This window comes from Rhinopithecus roxellana, chromosome 6 (genome assembly GCF_007565055.1).
Source record: "Rhinopithecus roxellana isolate Shanxi Qingling chromosome 6, ASM756505v1, whole genome shotgun sequence".
Lineage (NCBI taxonomy): Eukaryota > Metazoa > Chordata > Mammalia > Primates > Cercopithecidae > Rhinopithecus > Rhinopithecus roxellana.
In genome coordinates, this window is record NC_044554.1 from 108898015 (window position 1) to 108918033 (window position 20019).

General features: G+C 52.5%; 1 protein-coding gene across 2 annotated transcripts; it reads right to left on the minus strand.

The window, feature by feature from the left end:
- Positions 1–6158: 6158 nt before the first annotated feature.
- ASB10 (ankyrin repeat and SOCS box containing 10) lies at positions 6159–17985 on the minus strand. Of its 2 annotated transcripts, none has more exons than XM_010379952.2 (6): positions 17605–17985; positions 16547–16814; positions 11392–11911; positions 7022–7135; positions 6568–6753; positions 6159–6422 (listed from the first exon to the last, which is right to left on the minus strand). In XM_010379952.2, the coding sequence occupies exons 1-5, from the start codon at positions 17873–17875 to the stop codon at positions 6568–6570; spliced, it is 1359 nt and encodes a 452-aa protein (XP_010378254.1). In that variant the 5' UTR covers positions 17876–17985; the 3' UTR covers positions 6159–6422. The 2 variants fall into 2 exon arrangements, with proteins under 2 accessions (XP_010378254.1, XP_010378253.1); XM_010379951.2 differs by lacking the exon at positions 17605–17985 and adding an exon at positions 16969–17411.
- Positions 17986–20019: the final 2034 nt, after the last annotated feature.

Genomic DNA, 20019 nt, shown 5'->3' on the forward strand with positions numbered 1-20019 from the left:
AACCAAGCACTTTACCAGACCAACATGGAAGACCAAGCTTCAAAAGTATATTGTATTTTTAAAGTGAGAGGGCTTATCAGTGGTGGATACATAACAGGGGCTTATTGACTTGACAAATTATTGAGGCAACTTTGGGCTACAAAACTGAAATTAAACCTGTATGAGCAGTTACAGGATCAGCCAAGTAAGGCATGAAGGAAGAGCCATTTTTAAAAGTAATTGCATTCATTGATTGCATAGGTAATAAAATCACATAGTACCAAATTCCAAAAGCTCAAAAGGATATATATTGAAACATCACTCTTCTACCAGTCCCTTCAGTAAAAGGACACTTTAAGAAACCTGTCACATTCTGGTATGTCAAGGACTCAAGGTTAAAAGACCCTCTGATTGTATTAGCCAAGCATGGTGGCACACACTTGTAGCTCCAGCTACTTGGGAGGCAGAGGCAGGAGGATTGCTTGAGCCCAAGAGTTGGAGGTTAGAGTGAGTCATAATCACACCACTGTACTCCAGATTGGGTGACAGAGGGAGACCTCTAAAAAATGTTTGAAAGACCCTCTGGGCTGGGCACGGTGGTTCATGCCTGTAACTCCAGCACTTTGGGAGGCCGAGGTGGGTGGATCACCTGAGGTCAGGAGTTCGAGATTAGCCTGACCAACATAGTGAAACCCCATCTCTACTAAAAATACAAAATCAGCTGGGCATAGTGGCGCATGCCTGTAATCCCAGCTACTTGGGAGGCTGAGGCAGGAGAATTGCTTGAACCTGGGAGGTGGAGGTTGCAGTGAGCCGAGATCGCGCCACTGTACTCCAGCCTGGGCAACGAGGGAAATTCCATCTCAAAAAATAAAAAATAAAATAACCCTATGATCTTCAAGATATATGTCACCTAGTTCATGCCAAGAGCTTATTGCTTAGAACTATACTCAGTAAAGTGGATTCTCTACTCAAGCTGGCACAGGAAGTTCATACTTTTTTTTTTTTTTTTTGAGATGGAATCTTGCTCTGTTGCCCAGGCTGGAGTGCAATGGCATGATCTTGGCTCACTGCAACTTCCGCCTTCCGGATTCAAGTGATTCTCTTGCCTCAGCCTCCCAAGTAGCTCTGATTACAGGTGCCCGCCACCCTGCCCAGCTAAGTTTTGTATTTTTAGTAGAGACAGGGTTTACACCATGTTGGCCAGGCTGGTCTCAAACTCCTGACCTCGTGATCCGCCTGCCTCGGCTTCCCAAAGTGCTGGGATTACAGGCATGAGCCACTGGGCCTGACCAGGAAGTACATACTTAAAACTTAGTGCCAAGGGCCGGGCGCGGTGGCTCAAGCCTGTAATCCCAGCAATTTGGGAGGCCGAGACGGGCGGATCACGAGGTCAGGAGATCCAGACCATCCTGGCTAACACGGTGAAACCCCGTCTCTACTAAAAATACAAAAACTAGCCGGGCGAGGTGGCGGGTGCCTGTAGTCCCAGCTACTCGGGAGGCTGAGGCAGGAGAATGGCGTAAACCTGGGAGGCGGAGCTTGCAGTGAGCTGAGATCTGGCCACTGCACTCCAGACCGGGCGACAGAGCGAGACTCCGCCTCAAAAAAAAAAAAAAAAAAAAAAAAACTTAGTGCCAACAAATCCCAGTGGGCCACCAATTCTGAACAGAGGCAAGTGAGACCTCAAGTACTTCTACTGACCTGGTGTGGTTTGTGTTTGTTAGATACTGTATTTCATAACCCATTTATATCCTTTATGTGTTCCCTTGGCATGCTAGAGATACGAAGTGTGACTTCTGTGAAGTCCTTGACATTCAGTAACATTGGCATACATAGTGGCAACTGCAGCAATCCATTTCCTTTCCCTGCCCTTTCATAGAACATAGAACTGAGGCCACATGGTAAATGGAAGGAAGTATTGGCTAAAGTAAAAAGACCTGGAGTCAAATTCCTTTTCTGACCCCTCACTGGGCCCTGTGACCTTGACCCCTCTTTGACATCTCCATCTGTGAGGGAGAGTGATTAATATCTACTCTGGCTGGGTACAGTGGTTTATGTCTGTAATCCTGACACTTTGGGAGGCCCAGGTGGGAGAACCACTTGAGACCAGGAGTTCAAGGCCAGCCTGGACAACACAGTGAGATCCCCGTCTCTATAAAAAAATTTTAAAAATTGGCCAGGCATGGTGGCACATGCCTGTAGTCCTAACTACCCAGGAGGCTGAGATGGGAGGATCACTTGAGCTGTGGAGGTTGAGGCTTCAGTGTGCAGAGATTGTGCCACTGCACTCTAGCCTGGGTGACAGACCAGGACCCTGTCTTACAAATAAGAACAACAAGGGCCAGCGCGGTGGCTCACGCCTGTAATCCCAGCACTTTGGGAGGCCGAGGTGGGTGGATCACAAGGTCAGGAGATCCAGACCATCCTGACTAACACGGTGAAACCCCATCTCTACTAAATATACAAAAAATTAGCCAGGCGTGGTAGTGGGCAACTGTAGTACCAGCTACTGGGGAGGCTGAGGCAAGAGAATGGCGTGAACCCAGAGGGTGGAGCTTGCAGTGAGCACAGATCATGCCGCTGCACTCCAGCCTGGGCGACAGAGTGAGACTCCGTCTCAAAAAAAAAACCAACAAAACGACAACAACAACAACAACAACAACAACAACAAAAACTTTGTCTAGTCAAAAAGCAAGGGCAAGAGTCAACTGAATATGAGAAAACACCTTCCAAAACGAGTTCTTCCTGCACTAAATAGACAAAGAGTCGAGTGGTCAAGAAAGGAAGGGACTACTTTTCCCTGACATCCAGAGCACTCCAAAACTACTTCTTACTGTCTCATCAGTACCAAGTGCAGACTTTGCCTCTGTCAAATCTGAACAGGGCTAGCTCCTTTCTTTACCAGCAAAAAACTGGTTTTCCCACTGAATTCCTGAGCAGACGCATTATGGGAAAGTACCTGGTCTCACTGTCCAAAACAGAATTCTAAAGTGCTGCTTTGTCCATATTCTCTGACATTTGGGAAATGCTCCTATAGAGGAATTTTATCTTTAATCTACCCTGTGTCCACCACGGCCTCATCTGTGTTGCCAACTAGCACCAAGGATGCTGAGAAAAAACAAAGTATTCAAGTCAAAGACCACAAATCTATACCTCCAATCCACTCATTGGCCAGAGAAAGTCCTCTCATGGTGGGCAGCGTCGGGTCTGGCCGCGGGTACCCTCTGGTGGCAGCAGCGCACAACTGCGGGCACAGCGAAGGAGGTGCGGGGTGCTGCAGCGCCCCCTGGCGATAGTCCAGGAGACGCGCCGAGGGCAAAGAAACCACTAACTGAGGCTCCAAGGGCCAGCGCGCGGGACGCCTCTAGGTGCTTAACTGTGAACGCACTGTTTGGGGAGGGGGGTCGTACGTGAGTGTCTTAACGTCTAGTGTGCGTGAGTGTAGGGTTAAGTATGTTTAGCGTCCCCTGGTACCCGAACCCTGTATGTCTGTTGTGTTAAATGTGTACCGTATGCGTGAGCTCGCGCGTTCACTCGTGGGTAGGTTGGTGGTGGGGAGGTCCGCGCCTCTAGTGCAGGGCGGAGTCCTCACGGAGGCGTGAAATTGGTTTGGAGCAAACACATTACGAAAAGCAATTACCAGGGAGAGGTTCTGGGCCCGCGGGACCAACAGCCAGGAGGCTGGGGAGGAAGCGCCCTGGCTCGCAAGAATCTGAATGTCTAACCCCAGTGAGGACCCTCCTGACATTGCCCCGCTAAGGGACAGTATGTGAAGTTGTGCACAGCCCCTTCACAGCCACCACTCCACATCGCCTTTCTTCCCTTCCCCGTCCTTAAAAAGGCGTCCCATGATCGCAGGCTCTCCAGATGTGGCCAGAAATCCTCCCCCGTCTTCCTATCACTTTAGAGGAGGGTGCTTCTTCTGGGACGCCCTCCCAGATCTCAACCCCATTCCTTGCCCTCCTCTTCACGCCTCCAGCTCCTGCTCCCACATTTATCTTACATTCATCCTATTGCCCTTTGTATTCTAACTGGTTGTTCACACGCTTGTTTCTCACACTAGACTGAAGATTCACTGAGGGCAGGAGCGTGTCTCGTTCCCAGCATGGCATGAAGCACCTAAAACCTGGGGATCCGGAAGCACACAGCGAACCAAGTGGATGCGATCGAATAGAATTTCCATCAAAATCCACCAGCAGGACTCTCTGGGGCAAGTCATCCCCGGGAGTCGGGATTCCCTGGGAGCAGAGCTCCAAACTCTTTCCCGCGCCAGCGAGCCCGCACTTGCATGACCTGCGCTCGACGTGGGCCCAGATCCCCGTGCCCAGGCCACAGCCTCAGAGATGGTTCCTAGGCGGCTCCAGTGCCGTCTCCCCAACAACGGCCTTCTGCTTCCCGTTCCTTTCTCGTCTTCCCCACCTTAGCATCTGGCACCACCTTCCGACCAGGAGTCCAAGCCAAAAACCTGCGAGTCCTCCCAGGCAGCGCTTTTCTGCAGCCCCTCCACATCCCCCCAGCAGCGGCCCCCCAGTTCTCCCCAAGGATTCCGAATCTCGCCCGCTGCGACTGCCTCTGGCCTGGACCGCCGCAGGTGCCCCCCGACCCACGCCCGCAGCCAGGGCGGTCCGTCCTGCCACTCCTGCTGATCTGCTCTACTCAGGTCTCTAAATGTCACCTCCTCAGAGAGCAAGTTTCCCTCCCTGTCACCCGATCTGAAATAGTTCGCACTGCCAACCCCCAGTCCCGGGCTCGGCAGCACCTGCCGCTTCCTCCTGTGCGCCGCGCTCCGGCCACCCTGTGCACGCGGACTCAGGCCCTGGAACGGCTACAGAACAAACCAGAGAGCACTAGGACGTCCCCCGGGACCCAGACCCGAGCCGCGGTCTCCACAGGGCGCCCCGCAGGCCCTCAACAGCAGTGGGCCTCGCGCACCAGGTTGCCGCGCACGCCTCGGGGCAGCTGCTTCCTGCCCGCGAGGTGGGGTCTGTGCGGTCGGGATCCGCCTGGGGTTTCCACAGCGCGGAGCCTCCACCGCTTGCCCACCGCACCCGCGTCCCCGAGCCGCGCGCCAGCACCTGAAGCCAGACAGACCGCTCAGCCCAAGGTCCGTGAGGCCAGGGTGAGAATCCGGGCCCTCTGACTTCCTCTGCGCTTCTCCTCAGCCGCCTCTCAACGCCTAACAGGACTCCCGGCCCTGGTCAGCGTGGCCTAAAGCCTCGCGCCCTCCAGGCCCCGCCCCCGGCCGTCTCGCGCCCTCCAGGCCCCGCCCCGGCCGTCTCGCGCCCTCCAGGCCCACCCCCTGTCTCTTCGTGCCCTCCCGGCCCCGCCCTTCGTCGCCTAGCTCGTGCCAGTTGGCGGGGAAGCCGCGAGCTCTAGCGCGTGCGCACTTTGCCGCCTGAGGGAACTCTGTCCAGCGACCCTTGACGTCAGGGATCACGGTGCACTTGACTGGCTGCCCTGTCCCGACCACCTGCCCTCCGCCTGTGGTTGCAGGCTGCGGGGGCCTCTGGCAGGTTCTGAAAATCCTGATACTACAGTGACTCTCAGGGACTCTCCTCCCTCTCTTTTTACAGACGCAGAAACGTGAGCCCGGAGAGGTAAGAGATTTAGGTTCCACAAGTTAATGGCAGAGTTAAGACCAGAACCTGGGTCATGGAACTTTCAACTCAGCGCTCTTGCGGCCAGAACTAAATTTAAGGAAAGAGCACATAAAAGAGGCAGGAACCAGGCGTGCTTCTGGTTCTCCCTGACCTACCGTGTCAGGCAATAGGCAGAACTGGTTCTGTTTTACTAAACCTGGGCCTTTGGCTCTCACCTGAGCCATGGCTACCCTCCGCGATGGGCCACCCCACATGCCCCTCCTTCCGGGTGGCTCTCCTGCCTCACCTTCCTACCCCAAGAGTTCCTGTTCCTTCCTGCCCAACTCTCTGCACTGCCTCCATGTGCACCCTGCACCTCCTTTAGGCCTTTTCTAACGCGTTGTCACCTGGTGGTCATTCTGTCATTTCATGGAGCTGGCAAGCCTGGGACCTCTTAGCAGCTGGCTGATGCCAAAGGGGAAGGTGATGCAGCTGGCACCGTGGGGCAGGCAGGGAGCCCCTATCAGTCCGCCCATCCCGACTGCCCGGCAAGGGAGCAGGTTCAGAGGAAGGTCTGTTGGAGACAGTACCAAAACAGACCTGAAGACTTTTAATGCACATACAGGGTTTGCACAGGCTAGAAGGGGGCCCCAGGAGAGCCCCGACAGGAGTGTGTCTTCATCAGACATCATCTGGCGGCCGCTGTCAGTCCACTTCTCTGCACTGGGAATTGCAGCATCCACACCTGCCTGCGTAGCTGGGCCTCCTGCTGTTAGGCTACCTGGCCTGAGTTAGTGCAGAGGTGCGCCCTCTGTAGGCTGGGGCATCTGCTTTCAGGCCCTCTCAAAAGGCCGTGGTCATCTGGAAGGAGAGGTTTGGATTCAGAGGCTTCTGGTGGTTCGGGGACAGGCCGGTTCTGGCCAAGGCCTTCCCCAATGCTTCTCTTGCCTTCCACCCATCCCTGGACCCCAAGCAGCTGTTACTGCTCACAGATCCCAGGGCTCACCTAGTAGAGCACGCCCTCAAAATCCAGCTGCAGGTAGCGGAGCAGGCGCGGTGGCAGGGGGAGGCGGGGCAGCGCGTGGGGCAGGCTGCCCTCCAGGTGGGAGCGGAGCGCACAGCGGCTCAGATGCTGCAGCGACCTGGGCTGCCTCACCAAGGCGAAGAGGGAGGAGTAGAAACGCTGATGTTTCTGGGGGCAGAACAAGGGGCTCAGTGAGGGGCAGCTTCAGACAGGTGGTGCCGGCTCCTCCTCACAGGGTAGGCTGGTGAGGGAGGGGTGGGGCATCTACCGGAAGGAACCTCTTAGAAACAGTGAATGTTTGAGTGTTCACTCTGCAAGTTCTCTCTTCTGGGACATGAGTGCGTCTTTAGATGCTTTCTATGGGGGCTGTGGTTTAGCGGGTGGGAGTCTTGGGGCCAGGATGAGAGGCTCTATGTTCAGGGCCTTGGAATCTGACCTGCAGAGTTTCAGGAGGCACCAGGCCCACAGCCTCCTCGGGAAGCTGCACAACACTGTAGGTGTTCATCAGGACCTCAATGGTCTGAGGGCACGTGCTCCAGCGCTCCAGCACCTGCGGGAGGCAAAGACGTGTTGGGTCCCCAGTCAGTCCACACAGAGTGACCAGACAGCTCCAGAATAGTTGTTGTGGGTTGAACTTTGTTCCCCAAAAGCTATATTGAAGACCTAACCCCCTGTACCTATGAATTGGACCTTAATTGGAAATAGGGTCTTTGCAAATGTAATCAGGTTAAAATGAGGTCATTACAGTGGGCCCTATTCAATATGACTGGTGTTCTTATAAGAAGAGAAAACAGAGGCACAGACATGGACACAGACGAGAAGGCCATGTGACGACAAAGGCAGACAGTGGAGTGACACGTGTACAAGTCAAAGGACACCAAGGATTGTGGGAACCACTGGAAGCTACAAGAGCGCCATGGAACAGATGCTCCCTCAGAGGCTTCAGAAGGAGCCAGCCCTGCCTACACCTGCATTTCAAACTTCCAGCCTCCACCGCTGTAAGGGAACTCCATTTCTGTTGCTCTAAGCTATCCAGTTTGTGGTACTTCGTTTGATCCAGGAAGCCAATACAGCAGCTAACCTTTCTGTTGTGCATAACTCAGGCCAGATGATCTTTCTAGCACTTTACATGTATGAACTCTTCACTGTTGTCCCTGCAAGGGATGGACTGTTAATATCCCTGTGTTATTATTTCCTTCACTACAGCCAAGGGAAACTGAGGGACAGAGAAGTTAATTAACTTGCCCAAGTTGTGGTTCCCACAGTCCAGGCCTGGAAGCGTGGCCCCCTTGCCCTTAACCACACCATCATCCTGCTCTCCTCTCTACCTCTACAAGGTTCTGGGCTGGGTTTTCTGCTGGCTGGAAGGAGTCCCTGACCTGTGGGTGGAGCTCCTGAGCAGATAAAAAGATCACAGAATCCATACAATGCCAAACGTGGGTAGAGACAGCTACAAGAGCGGGCCAGGGAGGGGGTGGGGCTGGGTGGGGGACTCGCAGAGGGAGGACTGGGCTCTGGAGGCAAGGGAACCCAGAGCCAGGAGGGTATTCAGGGAGAAGGGGCAAGGCAACCAGAGGCCGATGGACTGCCTGCAAGAGCAGGAGAGGATTTGATAGGAGCAGGAGTGCAATCTAGTTGGAGCCAGATTTATGCTTTCATTGGTTCATTCGGCAAATATTTATTGAGGGCCTACTATGTGCCAAGCACTTAAAATTCAGCAGTGGGGAAAATAAAGTCCTCATCATCCAAGAGCTTCTATTTCAGAAGGAAAGCATAATAAACACAGAAGTCATCACTCATAGATCTGCTGCTGCAATGAAAAATAAGAAGGGGCTGGGTGTGGTGGCTCATGCCTGTAATCCCAGCACTTTGGGAGGCCACAGTGGATGGATCACTTGAGGTCAGCAGTTTGAGACCAGCCTGGCCAACATGGTGAAACCCCGTCTCTACCAAAAATACAAAAATTAGCCAGGCAGTAGTGGCGTGCACCTGTAATCCCAGCTATTCGGGAGGCTAAGGCAGGAGAATCTCTTGAGCCTGGGAGGCAGAGGTTGCAGTGAGCCAGAATCGCGCCACTGCACATGTGGGCGACAGAGTGAGACCCTGTCTCAAAAAAAAAAAAAAAAAGAAAAAGAAAAAAAAACGTAGGGTCAGGGGACTGAGCATGGTTGGGAGGGCACTGTCCTAGATGGAGTGGTCAAGAAAGGTCTCTGAGGTGGTGGTCCAGTGCAGCAAGTGGGCAAGCCATGCAGTGGAGCAGCCTGTGGACAGACTGTCCACGTGGTCAGAAAAGTGGCCTGACAGACACGGGCACCATGACTCCCGCTTGTGCCTGAACTTGGTACCTAAAGCAGATTCGTGCCTCCTCCACTGCACTCCACTCTCACTGCATCTCTACAGGTGATGGCCACAGAGCCTTTTAAGATCTGCAAACAGATAAGTACTGTCTTTCAGGCAGTATCTCACACACAACCTACACGTGGCCAAACACACAATTGCATCTAACAGTGGGGGTTTAACAGCCTCTGTCTGCAAGGAGAGGAGACCCTTCTGTCTGTCAAATGGCAGTAGCGATGAGCAGTGGGAGCAGAAGACCTGGTCTTTCAGGGGTCCCTGGAGAAAGCATGTTACACACCTGGGCCCTCTGCTTCTAGCCCTGCATCTGAGCGGTGCTCACCAGTCTGTCCCAGGAGGCCTCTTTTCCTCACTCCTCCGAGCTAGGGAAGGGCAGGCTGGTTCTCTCCAACTCTCCTCTCCACTTGCCCCTCAGGCCCATCTCTGTCCTTCCTGGCCCATGTTGATCCCCACCTTTGCACTGGGCTCAATCAGTTCTCTGTGCCTGAAATACCTGTCTCTTCCTCCTTCTTCCCTTCAAAACTGCCCATCCCAGTCCCGCCTCCTCCAGGAAGCCTGTGCGGCTACACCAACCTGCTTTGCACTCCCGTGTCCAACGATACCCTCACTGGGATGATGCCAAGCAGCTTACCAAGTGCTTTCTCATACATTACATAACGAGAACAACACTAGCTAACAAGTGTTAAGCACTAGGCTTGATGTGTATTAACCCTTCTCACACTAACCCTATGAAGAAGGCATAGTGTCATATCCCTATGTTACAGATGACAAAACTGAGGCCTAGGGAGATTCAGCAACTTGCCGAAGGCCACACAGGTAGTGTGTCTGGCTCCAGAGCCTACACTCCTAGTCACCACTGACCTCAGAGGTTGCTGGGAGGACTGAGAAACTCCTGTAACAGGAAATACAGCTTAGAACAGTGCCTGCTGTGTAGTCAAGGCTGTGCTTGCTCCGACTCTTCCCCAGTGCTCTCCTACAGTTTTCCATCCTGTTAGGGAGAGGCTGTATCACATGCAGTGACTTGCCTACAGCCACATGAACAAGCATCAAAGTCACATCCTGGATCCAGGTCCCCTGAGCACCAAGTCCAAAGTGGTGGCTCCTAGAGAACCGGCTGGGGCTGGCGTTTCATCATAGATGGGTGGTGGAGGCTTCTGTGCAGGGAGGACAGAAACCCCTCAGCTGGCAGGGCTGCAGATCATGGAAAGGGACAAATGGGGTACTTTGCTCTGCCAGCCTCTTTCGTCCCAGAGACAGGCTGAGGGGTGGAGCAGGGCTGTGGGGTCCCACGAAACCCTTTCGCTGTGCCGGGCTCTCCTCCCTCCCCTGCCTGCTGGGGAAATCATTAGCTGTCAGAGCTGCCGTCAGATTACAGGGAATTACTTGTCTCCTAATTATCTAGTGTTAATAGGAGATTAATTAGTGTTAATTGTTGATTTTCTTGTATTTTCCCAAAGGGGAGACCAATCTGCCGAACTCTTGGGCTGTTTAATTATTTGGTCTTGCTTAGGAATCCAGACAGATGCTTCTAGGTTTGTGAGCAAAGGGGAGAGGCTGGGATAGCAGGTGGTCCCCGGACAGGCAAGGCTGGGTGGGACAAGACTCTGGGCTGGGCCAGAGGGGACCTGCCTACTTAGAGGGTGGTTTCAGTTCTGACCCATCTCCTCTGAGAACGGATGTCCCCATTCCCAGACCCAGGGCTCTTCATGAGATTATCTACACTCCTCCAGATACGACACAGCATGGGGCAAGGCCCCCTCTCAGGGCATCAGTAGCACAGGTCTTCAAGTTGAACCTACTTAGGGGAAATTAAGATAAAGTAGGATATAAATTGAAATTGACAGTGAAAGGCATGTTCACAGGTGCCAGGACAGTGGCAGCTGTTCTGGGGGCTGTGGGTCCTACTAGATTCTCAGAAAGTGGGACCATGTCCATCTGCAGACTTTCAGGGGAACTTGAGGCTCCTGAAACAGGCTTGCCCCCTTCCCTTGGGGAGCCTCTCCTGCATCTGTCACTGAACTGACCCCACTGCTTGTGGGAGCTTCCTCAAATGCTATTTTCAGCAGTTCGTTGTGCTGATGAAGACCCTTAAACAATGCCCACCACCCACGTCAACCCTGACTCCTTCTGTCTTTTTGGATCCTTTATCATCTGGCCCCACTGCCCCCAGTCCACCTTTATCACACATGCACAGTATATATGTGCACATATGTGCATGAACACATGTATACACACGCACACCATGTGAACACATGCACACACACACATTTCCTGCTGATCTGTGTCTTCACCTTGATCCCTATTTGGGCTTTGCTTACATGCTGAATGAAAGACAGACAGAAGGAACCAATCTATGTGCACAGGCCACATTCCAAAGCAAACCGGAGCACAGGCCTAGGTCTCCCTGTCCCCTCACCATGGTGGCCCTCCTGCTGCCTGCAGCCCCCATACCTTGGGGAGGGCCCCTGGCCAGACACGGACGGCACCGTGGTTGAGCAGAGCCCGAACCACGTGCTCGGGGCTCTGGGCCAGGGCTGCAGCTGGGCCCTGCAGAGCGCAGTGCAGGGGCGTGTGTCCCCCATAGTCCATGGCATTGGCACTGACGCCACAGGACAGGAGCAGCTCCACGACAGCTGCATGGCCACGGCGACAGGCCAGGTGCAGGGGTCGATGCTTGTCCCGGTCGGCAGCATCGGCGTCTGCTCCAGCTGAAAGCAGCAAGCTGCACAGCTGCAGGCAGCAGGCCGTGGTGGCCTCGGCATCGGCGGTGGACTGGCAGTGGATGTCACAGGCAGCCAGCAGTGGGGTCCAGCCTTCGGCATCGCGGGCATCAGGACATGCCCCCCGTCTTAGAAGCAGATCTGCCAGCTCCACATGGCCAAGCCGGGCAGCCACATGCAAAGGGGTCTCCTCTTCCTCCTCGGACCGACCATCCACTCTTGCTCCAAACCTCAGGAGCAGCTCCGCACACCTATTAGGGGGGAGATGGTGGTGGGGAGGAAAGCAGGCGCAGACCCCCAGCAAGAACACACTTGGGTGGCTCTTTGTTCTGTCTCCCCCCACCCACCCTCCATCCTGCCCATCACTGGTCATCCCGGCACCATTCTGCAATATCAACAGTCCCCTTCCTTTTTTTTTCTTTTTTGAGACTGAGTCTTGTTCTATTGCCCAGGCAGAAGGGCAGTGGCGCGATCTCAGCTCACTGCAACCGCTGCCTCCCAGGTTCATGCCATTCTCCTGCCTCAGCCTCCAGAGTAGCTGGGATTACAGGCAGCCCCCACCATGCTCGGCTAGTTTTTTGTGTTTTTAGTAGAGATGGGGTTTCACCATGTTTGCCAGGCTGGTCTCGAACTCCTGACCTCAAGTGATCCACCTGCCTTGGCCTCCCAAAGTTCTGGATTATAGGCATGAGCCACTGTGCCCAGCCAACAGTGTCCTTCTTTAACATCCAAATAGTTTTTGTTGGGATAATCCACTAAATCATCCGTGAGAATAAACGTCACCGGCAGTTATCACATGAGCGGTTAGAACAGGCGCCTGCTAAAGGTTTTACATGTAGTAGCTAATTTCATCCTCACTACATTCCCTTGGTAGGCTCTCTTAAGACACTTATGCCACAAAGGAGGAAACTGAGGTCTGAGGATCTCATGCAAGTTGATACGGCTAGTAGGGGGAGGGCTGCTGTTTGGGTCCAGGGGCAGCAGGACCGTTTGGGGGCTCTGCATGCTGGGACTAGAGGAGGAAAGGAGTGTGGAGCCTGGCAGTGGGCGCACATGGAAATAGGGCAGTGGGACAAAGAACAAGACTGATTGGCTGGGCATGGTGGCTCATGTCTATAATCCCAGCACTTTGGGAGGCCAAGGTGGGTGGATCATCTGAGGTCAGGAGTTTCAGACCAGCCTGGCCAACGTGGTGAAACTCTGTCTCTACTAAAGATACAAAAATTAGCCAGGTGTGGTGGTGGATGTCTGTCATCCCAGCTACTTGGGAGGCTGAGACAGGAGAATTGCTTGAACCCAGGAGGCAGAGACTGCAGTGAGCTGAGATCATGCCACTATACTCCAGCCTGGGTGACAGAGTGAACCTCCTTCTCAAAATGGAAAAATAAAAAATAAAAAAGACTGAAATTGGCCAATTGGATTTACTCCAAGATGGCAAGAAGCACAGGGAGTCACAGCAACGTGTGTGCCTCACTTCAGGGCTAACGGGACTTGGCCTCTCTGAGCTCCAGTTCCCTCCTGTGTAGAATTCAGATAATTATAAAAGCTCCATCTTCCGAGATGATTGTGAGCAGCACGTGAGACAACCCCCGAACACCTGCCATCGTAAGAGCTCAAAATGGCGGGGGGAGTGGGAGGTATAGAGGGTGATGGATTGTGGGGGCTCACTTCATTATCCTGTCTGCCTTTCTATACGTTTAAACATCTCCATAATAATTTTAAAATACATTTGTTTCCTCACAAAGGAAGGAAGGATTATCCCTGGGTGTGATCTCAGGGAGGCTGGTGGGAACATGGTCAGAACTAAAAATGTGGGATCATTCACTATCCAGTAGTAGTATCCACTAGCCACCTGTGGCTATCAAGTTCTTGAAATGTGGCTAATCCTAACTGAGACGTGCTGTGTTATATGCACACCTTTTCTTCTTCTTCTCCTTCTCCTTCTCCTTCTTCTCCTTCTCCTTCTTCTTCTTCAGAAACAGAGCCGGCTAGGGGCAGTGGAGAATCACTTTAGCCCAGGAGTTCAAGACTATCCTGGGCAACAAAGTGAGGCCCATCTCCACAAAAAATTAGCTGGGAATGGTGGCGTGGGCCTGTAGTAGTCCCATCTACTCTGTAGGCTGAGGCGAGAGGATTGTTTGAGCCCGGTAGTTTGAGGCTGCAGTGAGCTATGAACACACCACTGCAAATCCAGACTGGGTGACTGAGAGAAAGACCCTATCTCTCTCTCTCTCTCTTTTATCTTTTGAGATGAGGTCTCTCTCTGTTGCCCAGGCTGGAGTACAGTGGCATGATCTCCACTCACTGCAACCTCCGCCTCACAGGCTCAAGTGATCCTCCTACCTCAGCCTCCTGAGTAGCTGAGATTACAGGTGTGCACCACCATGCCTGGCTGATTTTTGTTTGTTTGTTTGTTTGTTTGAGATGGAGTTTCCCTCTTTTGCCCAGGCTGGAGTGTAGTGGCACGATCTTGGCTCACTAAAACCTCCACTTCCTGGGTTCAAGCGATTCTCCTGCCTCAGCCTCCTGAGTAGCTGGGATTACAGGTGCCTGCCACCACGTCCAGCTAATTTTTGTATTTTTAGTAGAGACAGTTTCACCATGTTGGCCAGGCTGGTCTCGAACTCTGACCTCAGGTGATCCATCCGGCTCAGCCTCTCAAAGTGCTGGGATTACAGGCATGGGCCACTGCGCCTGGCCTCAATTTTATATTGATTACATGTCAACATGATAACATTTTGGATTTGTTGTGTTAAATAAAATATAATTAATTTAGCCTGCTTCACAGATATTTGTACCTACATGTCCATAGCAACATTATTCGCAATAGCCAAAACGTGGAAGCAACCCAGGTGTCCCTCAGTGGGTTAATGAATAAACAAAATGTGCTCCCCACATATAACAGAGTGTTATTTAGCCTTAGACAGAAAGGAAATTCTGAAACATGGGACAACATGGGTGAAGTCTGAGGACATCATGGTAAGTGGAATAAGCTAGTTACAAAAGGACAAATACTGCATGATTCCACTTACGTGAGGTCCCCAGAGTGTTCACATTCAGAGGCAGAAAGTAGAGTAGTGATTGCCAGGGTTTGGGAGAGAGGATGGGGTGGGTGGTTAGTGTTTGATGGGGATAGAATTTCAGTTTGGAAGATGAGAAGGTTTGGAGATGGATGGTGGTGATGATTGAACCACAACACAAATGTGGCTTAATGCCATCGAACTGTACACTTAAAAATGGTTACAAAGGGCTGGGCACGGTGGCTCATGCCTGTAATCCCAGCACTTTGGGAGGCCAAGGCGGGCAGATCACGAGGTCAGGAGATTGAGACCATCCTGGCTAACATGGTGAAACCCCGTCTCTACTAAAAATATAAAACATTAGCTGGGCATGGTGGTGGGTGCATGTAGTCCCAGCTGCTTGGGAGGCTGAGGCAGGAGAATGGCGTGAACGTGGGAGGCGGAGCTTGCAGTGAGCCGAGATTGCGCCACTGCACTCCAGTCTGGGCGACAGAGCAAGACTCCGTCTCCAGAAAAAAATAAATAAATAAAAAATGATTACAAAGGTAAATTTCATGTGTATTTTACCACCATTAAAAATTAGTTTTACATATTTGTCTTTTTTGTGTGTGTGAGACAAAGTCCCACTTTTTCTCCCAGGCTAGAGTGCAGTGGCGCAATCTAATCTCCGCTTACTGCAACCTCCACCTCCCAGGTTTAAGCAATTCTCCTGCCTCAGCCTCCCAAGTAGCTGGAATTACAGGCGCCTGCCACCACGCCCAGCTAATTTTTGTATTTTTAGTAGAGACAGTGTTTGGGCATGTTGGCCAGGCTGGTCTCAGACTCCTGGCCTCAAGTGAGCCACCTGCCTCAGCCTCCCAAAGTGCTGGAATTACAGGGGTGAGCCACCATGCCTGGCCATTTGTCATCTTTTGATGGGGTTGCTAGAACATTCTAAATTGCATATGTGGCTCACATTAGGTTTCCACTGGGCCACGCTAGTAAAGAACACATCTTCAACCATAGTATGAGGAAGTCTGTGGAATCGTCTAGAGGCTGATGAGACTAACAAGGAGAGGGTCCATGAAAGGAGAACCTCAGGGTCAATAATTTGGCACCTTTCCCATGCAAGAGACAAGACCCGCAGGTGTGCAGTTGGCAGAGAGAGGGCCTCTATAGGATGGAGAGTTAGTTCACAAAATTGTAATTGGGATCCCATCCTCTAGTGTTGCTTACACATGGGGTGCAGTTATTTATGTCACTGCAAAGGACTATTCCCTACAATAAATGATACATTGGCACATTTGGGTATATTCATCAGTTTCTTGGGAGTTTAGTTAGTGAGAGTCCGTTGAGCCCATGATCTGAGGGTGCCCTACCAAAATGGAGATTCTAGACCTGTTATGGAGAACCAGACCCTGCCCAGAGGGACCCAGGCAGGTCCTCACTGGGGCCACCATCCTCTACTCCCTGTCTGGATCATCGGACAGTAAGCTCCCTGAGGGCAGGGCCTCAGGGACTTAGTTGCTGTTGTACTTAGCACAGTGCCTGGAACAAAGGATAAGCTCAGAGTGTCTTTAAAAACTTTAAGCAACACCACCTCCCCATAGTGGAGCCAGGCAATTTCCCAATGCAGCCCATGCAACTGCACCCCTGCCACAGTCTCCATCCATCCCTGGGAGACCAGAAAACTGTTGAAAGTCCAGGCCACTCCAAAGTTCATGGGGTCAATGGGTGGATGGCTTGGGAAGTAATTGCACCCTGACCCATGCCCCAAGCCTGGACTGCTCTGCCCCATGTCCCTGACATTTTCCCCTATCCTCCCTGAGAAGGCCTCTTTGCTTCCCTTCAGAGTGGAACTGGGGGTTGGGGTGAGGGGTCACTCACTCAAGGGTGCCAGGTCCCCGGCAGAGATGCAGGGGGCGTTTCCCATCCTGGTCAGCGATGTTGGGGTCGGCTCCTGCCACCAGCAGCACATGAACACAGGCAGTGTGGCCTGCAGCACAGGCCTCGTGCAGGGCGGTGCGGCCCCCAGGGGCACTGTCTGGCCTTGCTCGCCGCCTCAGCAGCAGCCGCAGGACTTCGGTGTGGCCACGGCTGGCCGCCACATGCAGTGGGGTGGTCAGCTCCTCTTTGTATGTCAGAGACCACAGTCCTAGGGAGGGGAGATGTGGGTCTCAGATCCCAGGGAAGGCAAAGACCTTCCAGCCAATGGGGTGAGGTAGGCAGAGGCAGGAAGAGGGAGCCCAGAGCTCCATCTGAATCCTCCCCTCTCTCCCGCTGAGACCCCCCAGGGCCCCAGCCCGTACTCAGAGCACGGATGTTGAAGCGGAAATCCCTCCATCGCTCTGGGTCGCTGGTATCAAAGACAGAATCAGGAGCCAGGCCAGTACTGGAATCCGCGAGGATGCGGGAGACGCAGCCCTCGTCCCCAGCCAGCACTGCCTGCCAGAAGGCAAGGGCAGGTCCTGAGGCCGTGCGGGTGACGATGGGTCCCAGGCCAGACTTGGGGTGTTCCTCAGACCCTCTACTGGGCTTCTCCACCAGCCTGGCACAGAGGGGGTGTCTGTCATCTAGGGGCTCTCCCTGCCCCTTGCTCTCTTCTGGAGTCCAACTCATGAGCATGTGGGCGGGGAAAGGGGAGTGGGGAGGAGGAGAGGTATATGCCAAAGGCAGAGAGAGAGAGAGCAGGAGGGAAATACAGGCGGAGGCAGAAGGCCCCTGTGTCCCACGCTCTGAGCCTGACCTGGCCACGCATCCAGCAGGAGCTATTCTGGGCTCCACATGACTGTATTCCTGGGCCAAGGTTTAGGCTATTGGGCAAGCTTTGAGGTTGGGGAGAAACAGCTGGGGGCTTCTCCTGTCTCTCAAGCCCTTAGGTCCTCTATGGCCGAGGCAGTCAGCCCAGCCCCCCAGGTTCTCAGCACCCCCCAGATGCCCCTCACCCCTCTGGTGGCTGCTCCAGCGAGGCTCTGCGGCCCGGCTCTCCAGCAGCAGGTCAGCTGTGCTGTGCGGGGGGAACAGCTCCTGCAACCTTGCCAGGTCCCCGGTGTAGAGGGCATTCTGCAGGGCCATGTCTTGACACAGCAGTGGTGATGGCCGAGGGATCTCCCAGGCTGGGCGGGAGTGGGGCCCCCAGACCCGGCAGGCAGGGGCAGAGGGAAGGCACCCCAGATGGTGTCCCCAGTGGGGATAGGAGTTCTTTCCCCAGGGCATGGCTTATTCTGGGAGAGCCAAAGCAGCAGGACTCCCAGCGATGTTGCTGGTGGACTAGGCAGGTGGGTGCTGGGCCTGAGCTGGGTGGGGCCCAGCATGGGAGGCGCAGGGGAGCACAACATCAGGCCAAGCCATAAATAGCCCCGATTGGCCCAGCTGTCAGGCAGGGTGGTGGAATGAGGGAGGGGCAGGAGAACAAGCGAGGCCTGAGCCCTCCAACTCTTGAGCTTCACTCCAGGGCTGTATGACCTCAGGATGGAAAGGACCACCCAGACCATGCTGCCCAGTCTGTCATCTCGGCATTAGAGGGAAGCGGATTTCCCAAGATCACAGAGAGCTTGCCGCAGAGCCAGGACGGGAACCCAGGACCTCAAGCTCTTTCTTGTTTTTCCTCTGTTTCACCAAATCGGCCTCCAGCTGCCTGGGCTCTGATCCCACTGGGAAGGCCTGTGGGTGCCAGATATTTCCTGCCCTTCCAAATGTCATCTGTTAGCCCTGCACCTTCCCACTCCCAAACCAAGGGACAAGTTCACAGTAGTGACAGAGATTGCCCTCGCTGTGTGAGGCGCCCCTCAGGGGACTCCTAAAGATAGACATGTGCATTGGGAACGCAGCGTAACCCACAGGCAGCCACAGAAACTCCCCATGCCTGCCCTTGATGCCAACCCCCCATCTCCCTGGATGACTTTGGGTGGCATCTCTCCCCTGCCATGGTTACCTGGGGTGTTCGCTAGAGAGTGAGAAAGGAGAAATGTCTCTGTCTACTCAGGCACTGACTTTTGTTTGGGGGCCGTGTGGATCAAAAGGAAAAAAAGAGAGAAGATGAGAAACCAAGCCCTGGGGCTCAGCTCTGACCCACCACTGCCCACCGTGGGCTTAGGGTGCTCCAGCCCCAGTGGTCTTGCCCCTTTGGCTCACACTGGCTTAAAAATTTTTTTTAATCAATTGCTTTTTTAAAAGTTTCATTTTTAATTGATAAATAATTGTACATATTTATGGGGCTATAATATTTTGATACATGTATATAATGTGTAATCATATCAGGATAATTATCACATCTATCAAATGATATTTACCATTTCTTTGTGGTCAGAACATTTAAAATCCTCTTTTAGCTATTTTGAAATATACATCATTATTCACTACAGTCACCTGGCTATGCAATAGAACACCTGAACTTATCCTATCTACCTGTAACATCATACCCACTGACCAATGTCTCCCCTTTCCCTGTCCACCTCCCCTGAGCCCCCAGCCTCTGGGAATAACCATTCTACTCTTCTATGAGTTTGACTTTTTAAGATTCCACAATAAGCAAGATCATGCGGTATTTGTCTTTCTGCACCTGGCTTATTTCACTTAGCACAATGTCCTCCAGATGCATCACATTTGAAAATCCATTCATCCATTGATGGACAACAGTTGTTTCCATGTTTTGGCGATTGTGAGTAGTGCTGCAGTGGATGTGGGGGTGCAGACATCTTTTCTTCATGCTGATTTCAATTCCTTTCGGTATATACCCAGTAGTGGGATTGCTGAATCATAAGGTAATTCTATTTTTAGTTTTTTGAGGAACCTTCATTCTATTTTTCAAAATGGTACTAATTTACAACACCACCAACAGTGCAGAGTCCCCTTTTCTCCATATCCTTGCCAACACTTATCTTTCAGTTTTCTATAATAGCCCGTCTAACAGGTGTGAGATAATATCTCATTGTGTTTTTGATTCACATTTCTCTGATGATTCGTGCTGTTGAACATATTTTCAGATATCTGTTGGCCATTTGTATGTCTTCTTTTGAGTAATGTCTGTTCAAGTCCTTTGTTCATTTTTTAATAGGGTTTTTTTGTTGTTGTTATTTAGTAGTTTGAGTTCCTTGTGCATTTTGGATATTCGCCCCTTATCCAATGTTTGATTTGCATATATTTTTTCCCAGTCTGTGGATTGTCTCTTCACTCTGTCATTTCCTTTGCTGTGCAGGGACCTTTTCGTTTGGTACAATCCCATTTGTCTATTTTTGCTTTCATTGTCTGTGCTTTCGGGTTCATATCCAAGAAATCTCTGCCCAGACCAACATCATGGAGATTTCCCCTATGTTTTCTTCTAGGGGTTTTGTAGTTTCAGCTCTCCTGTTTTCTCTTAC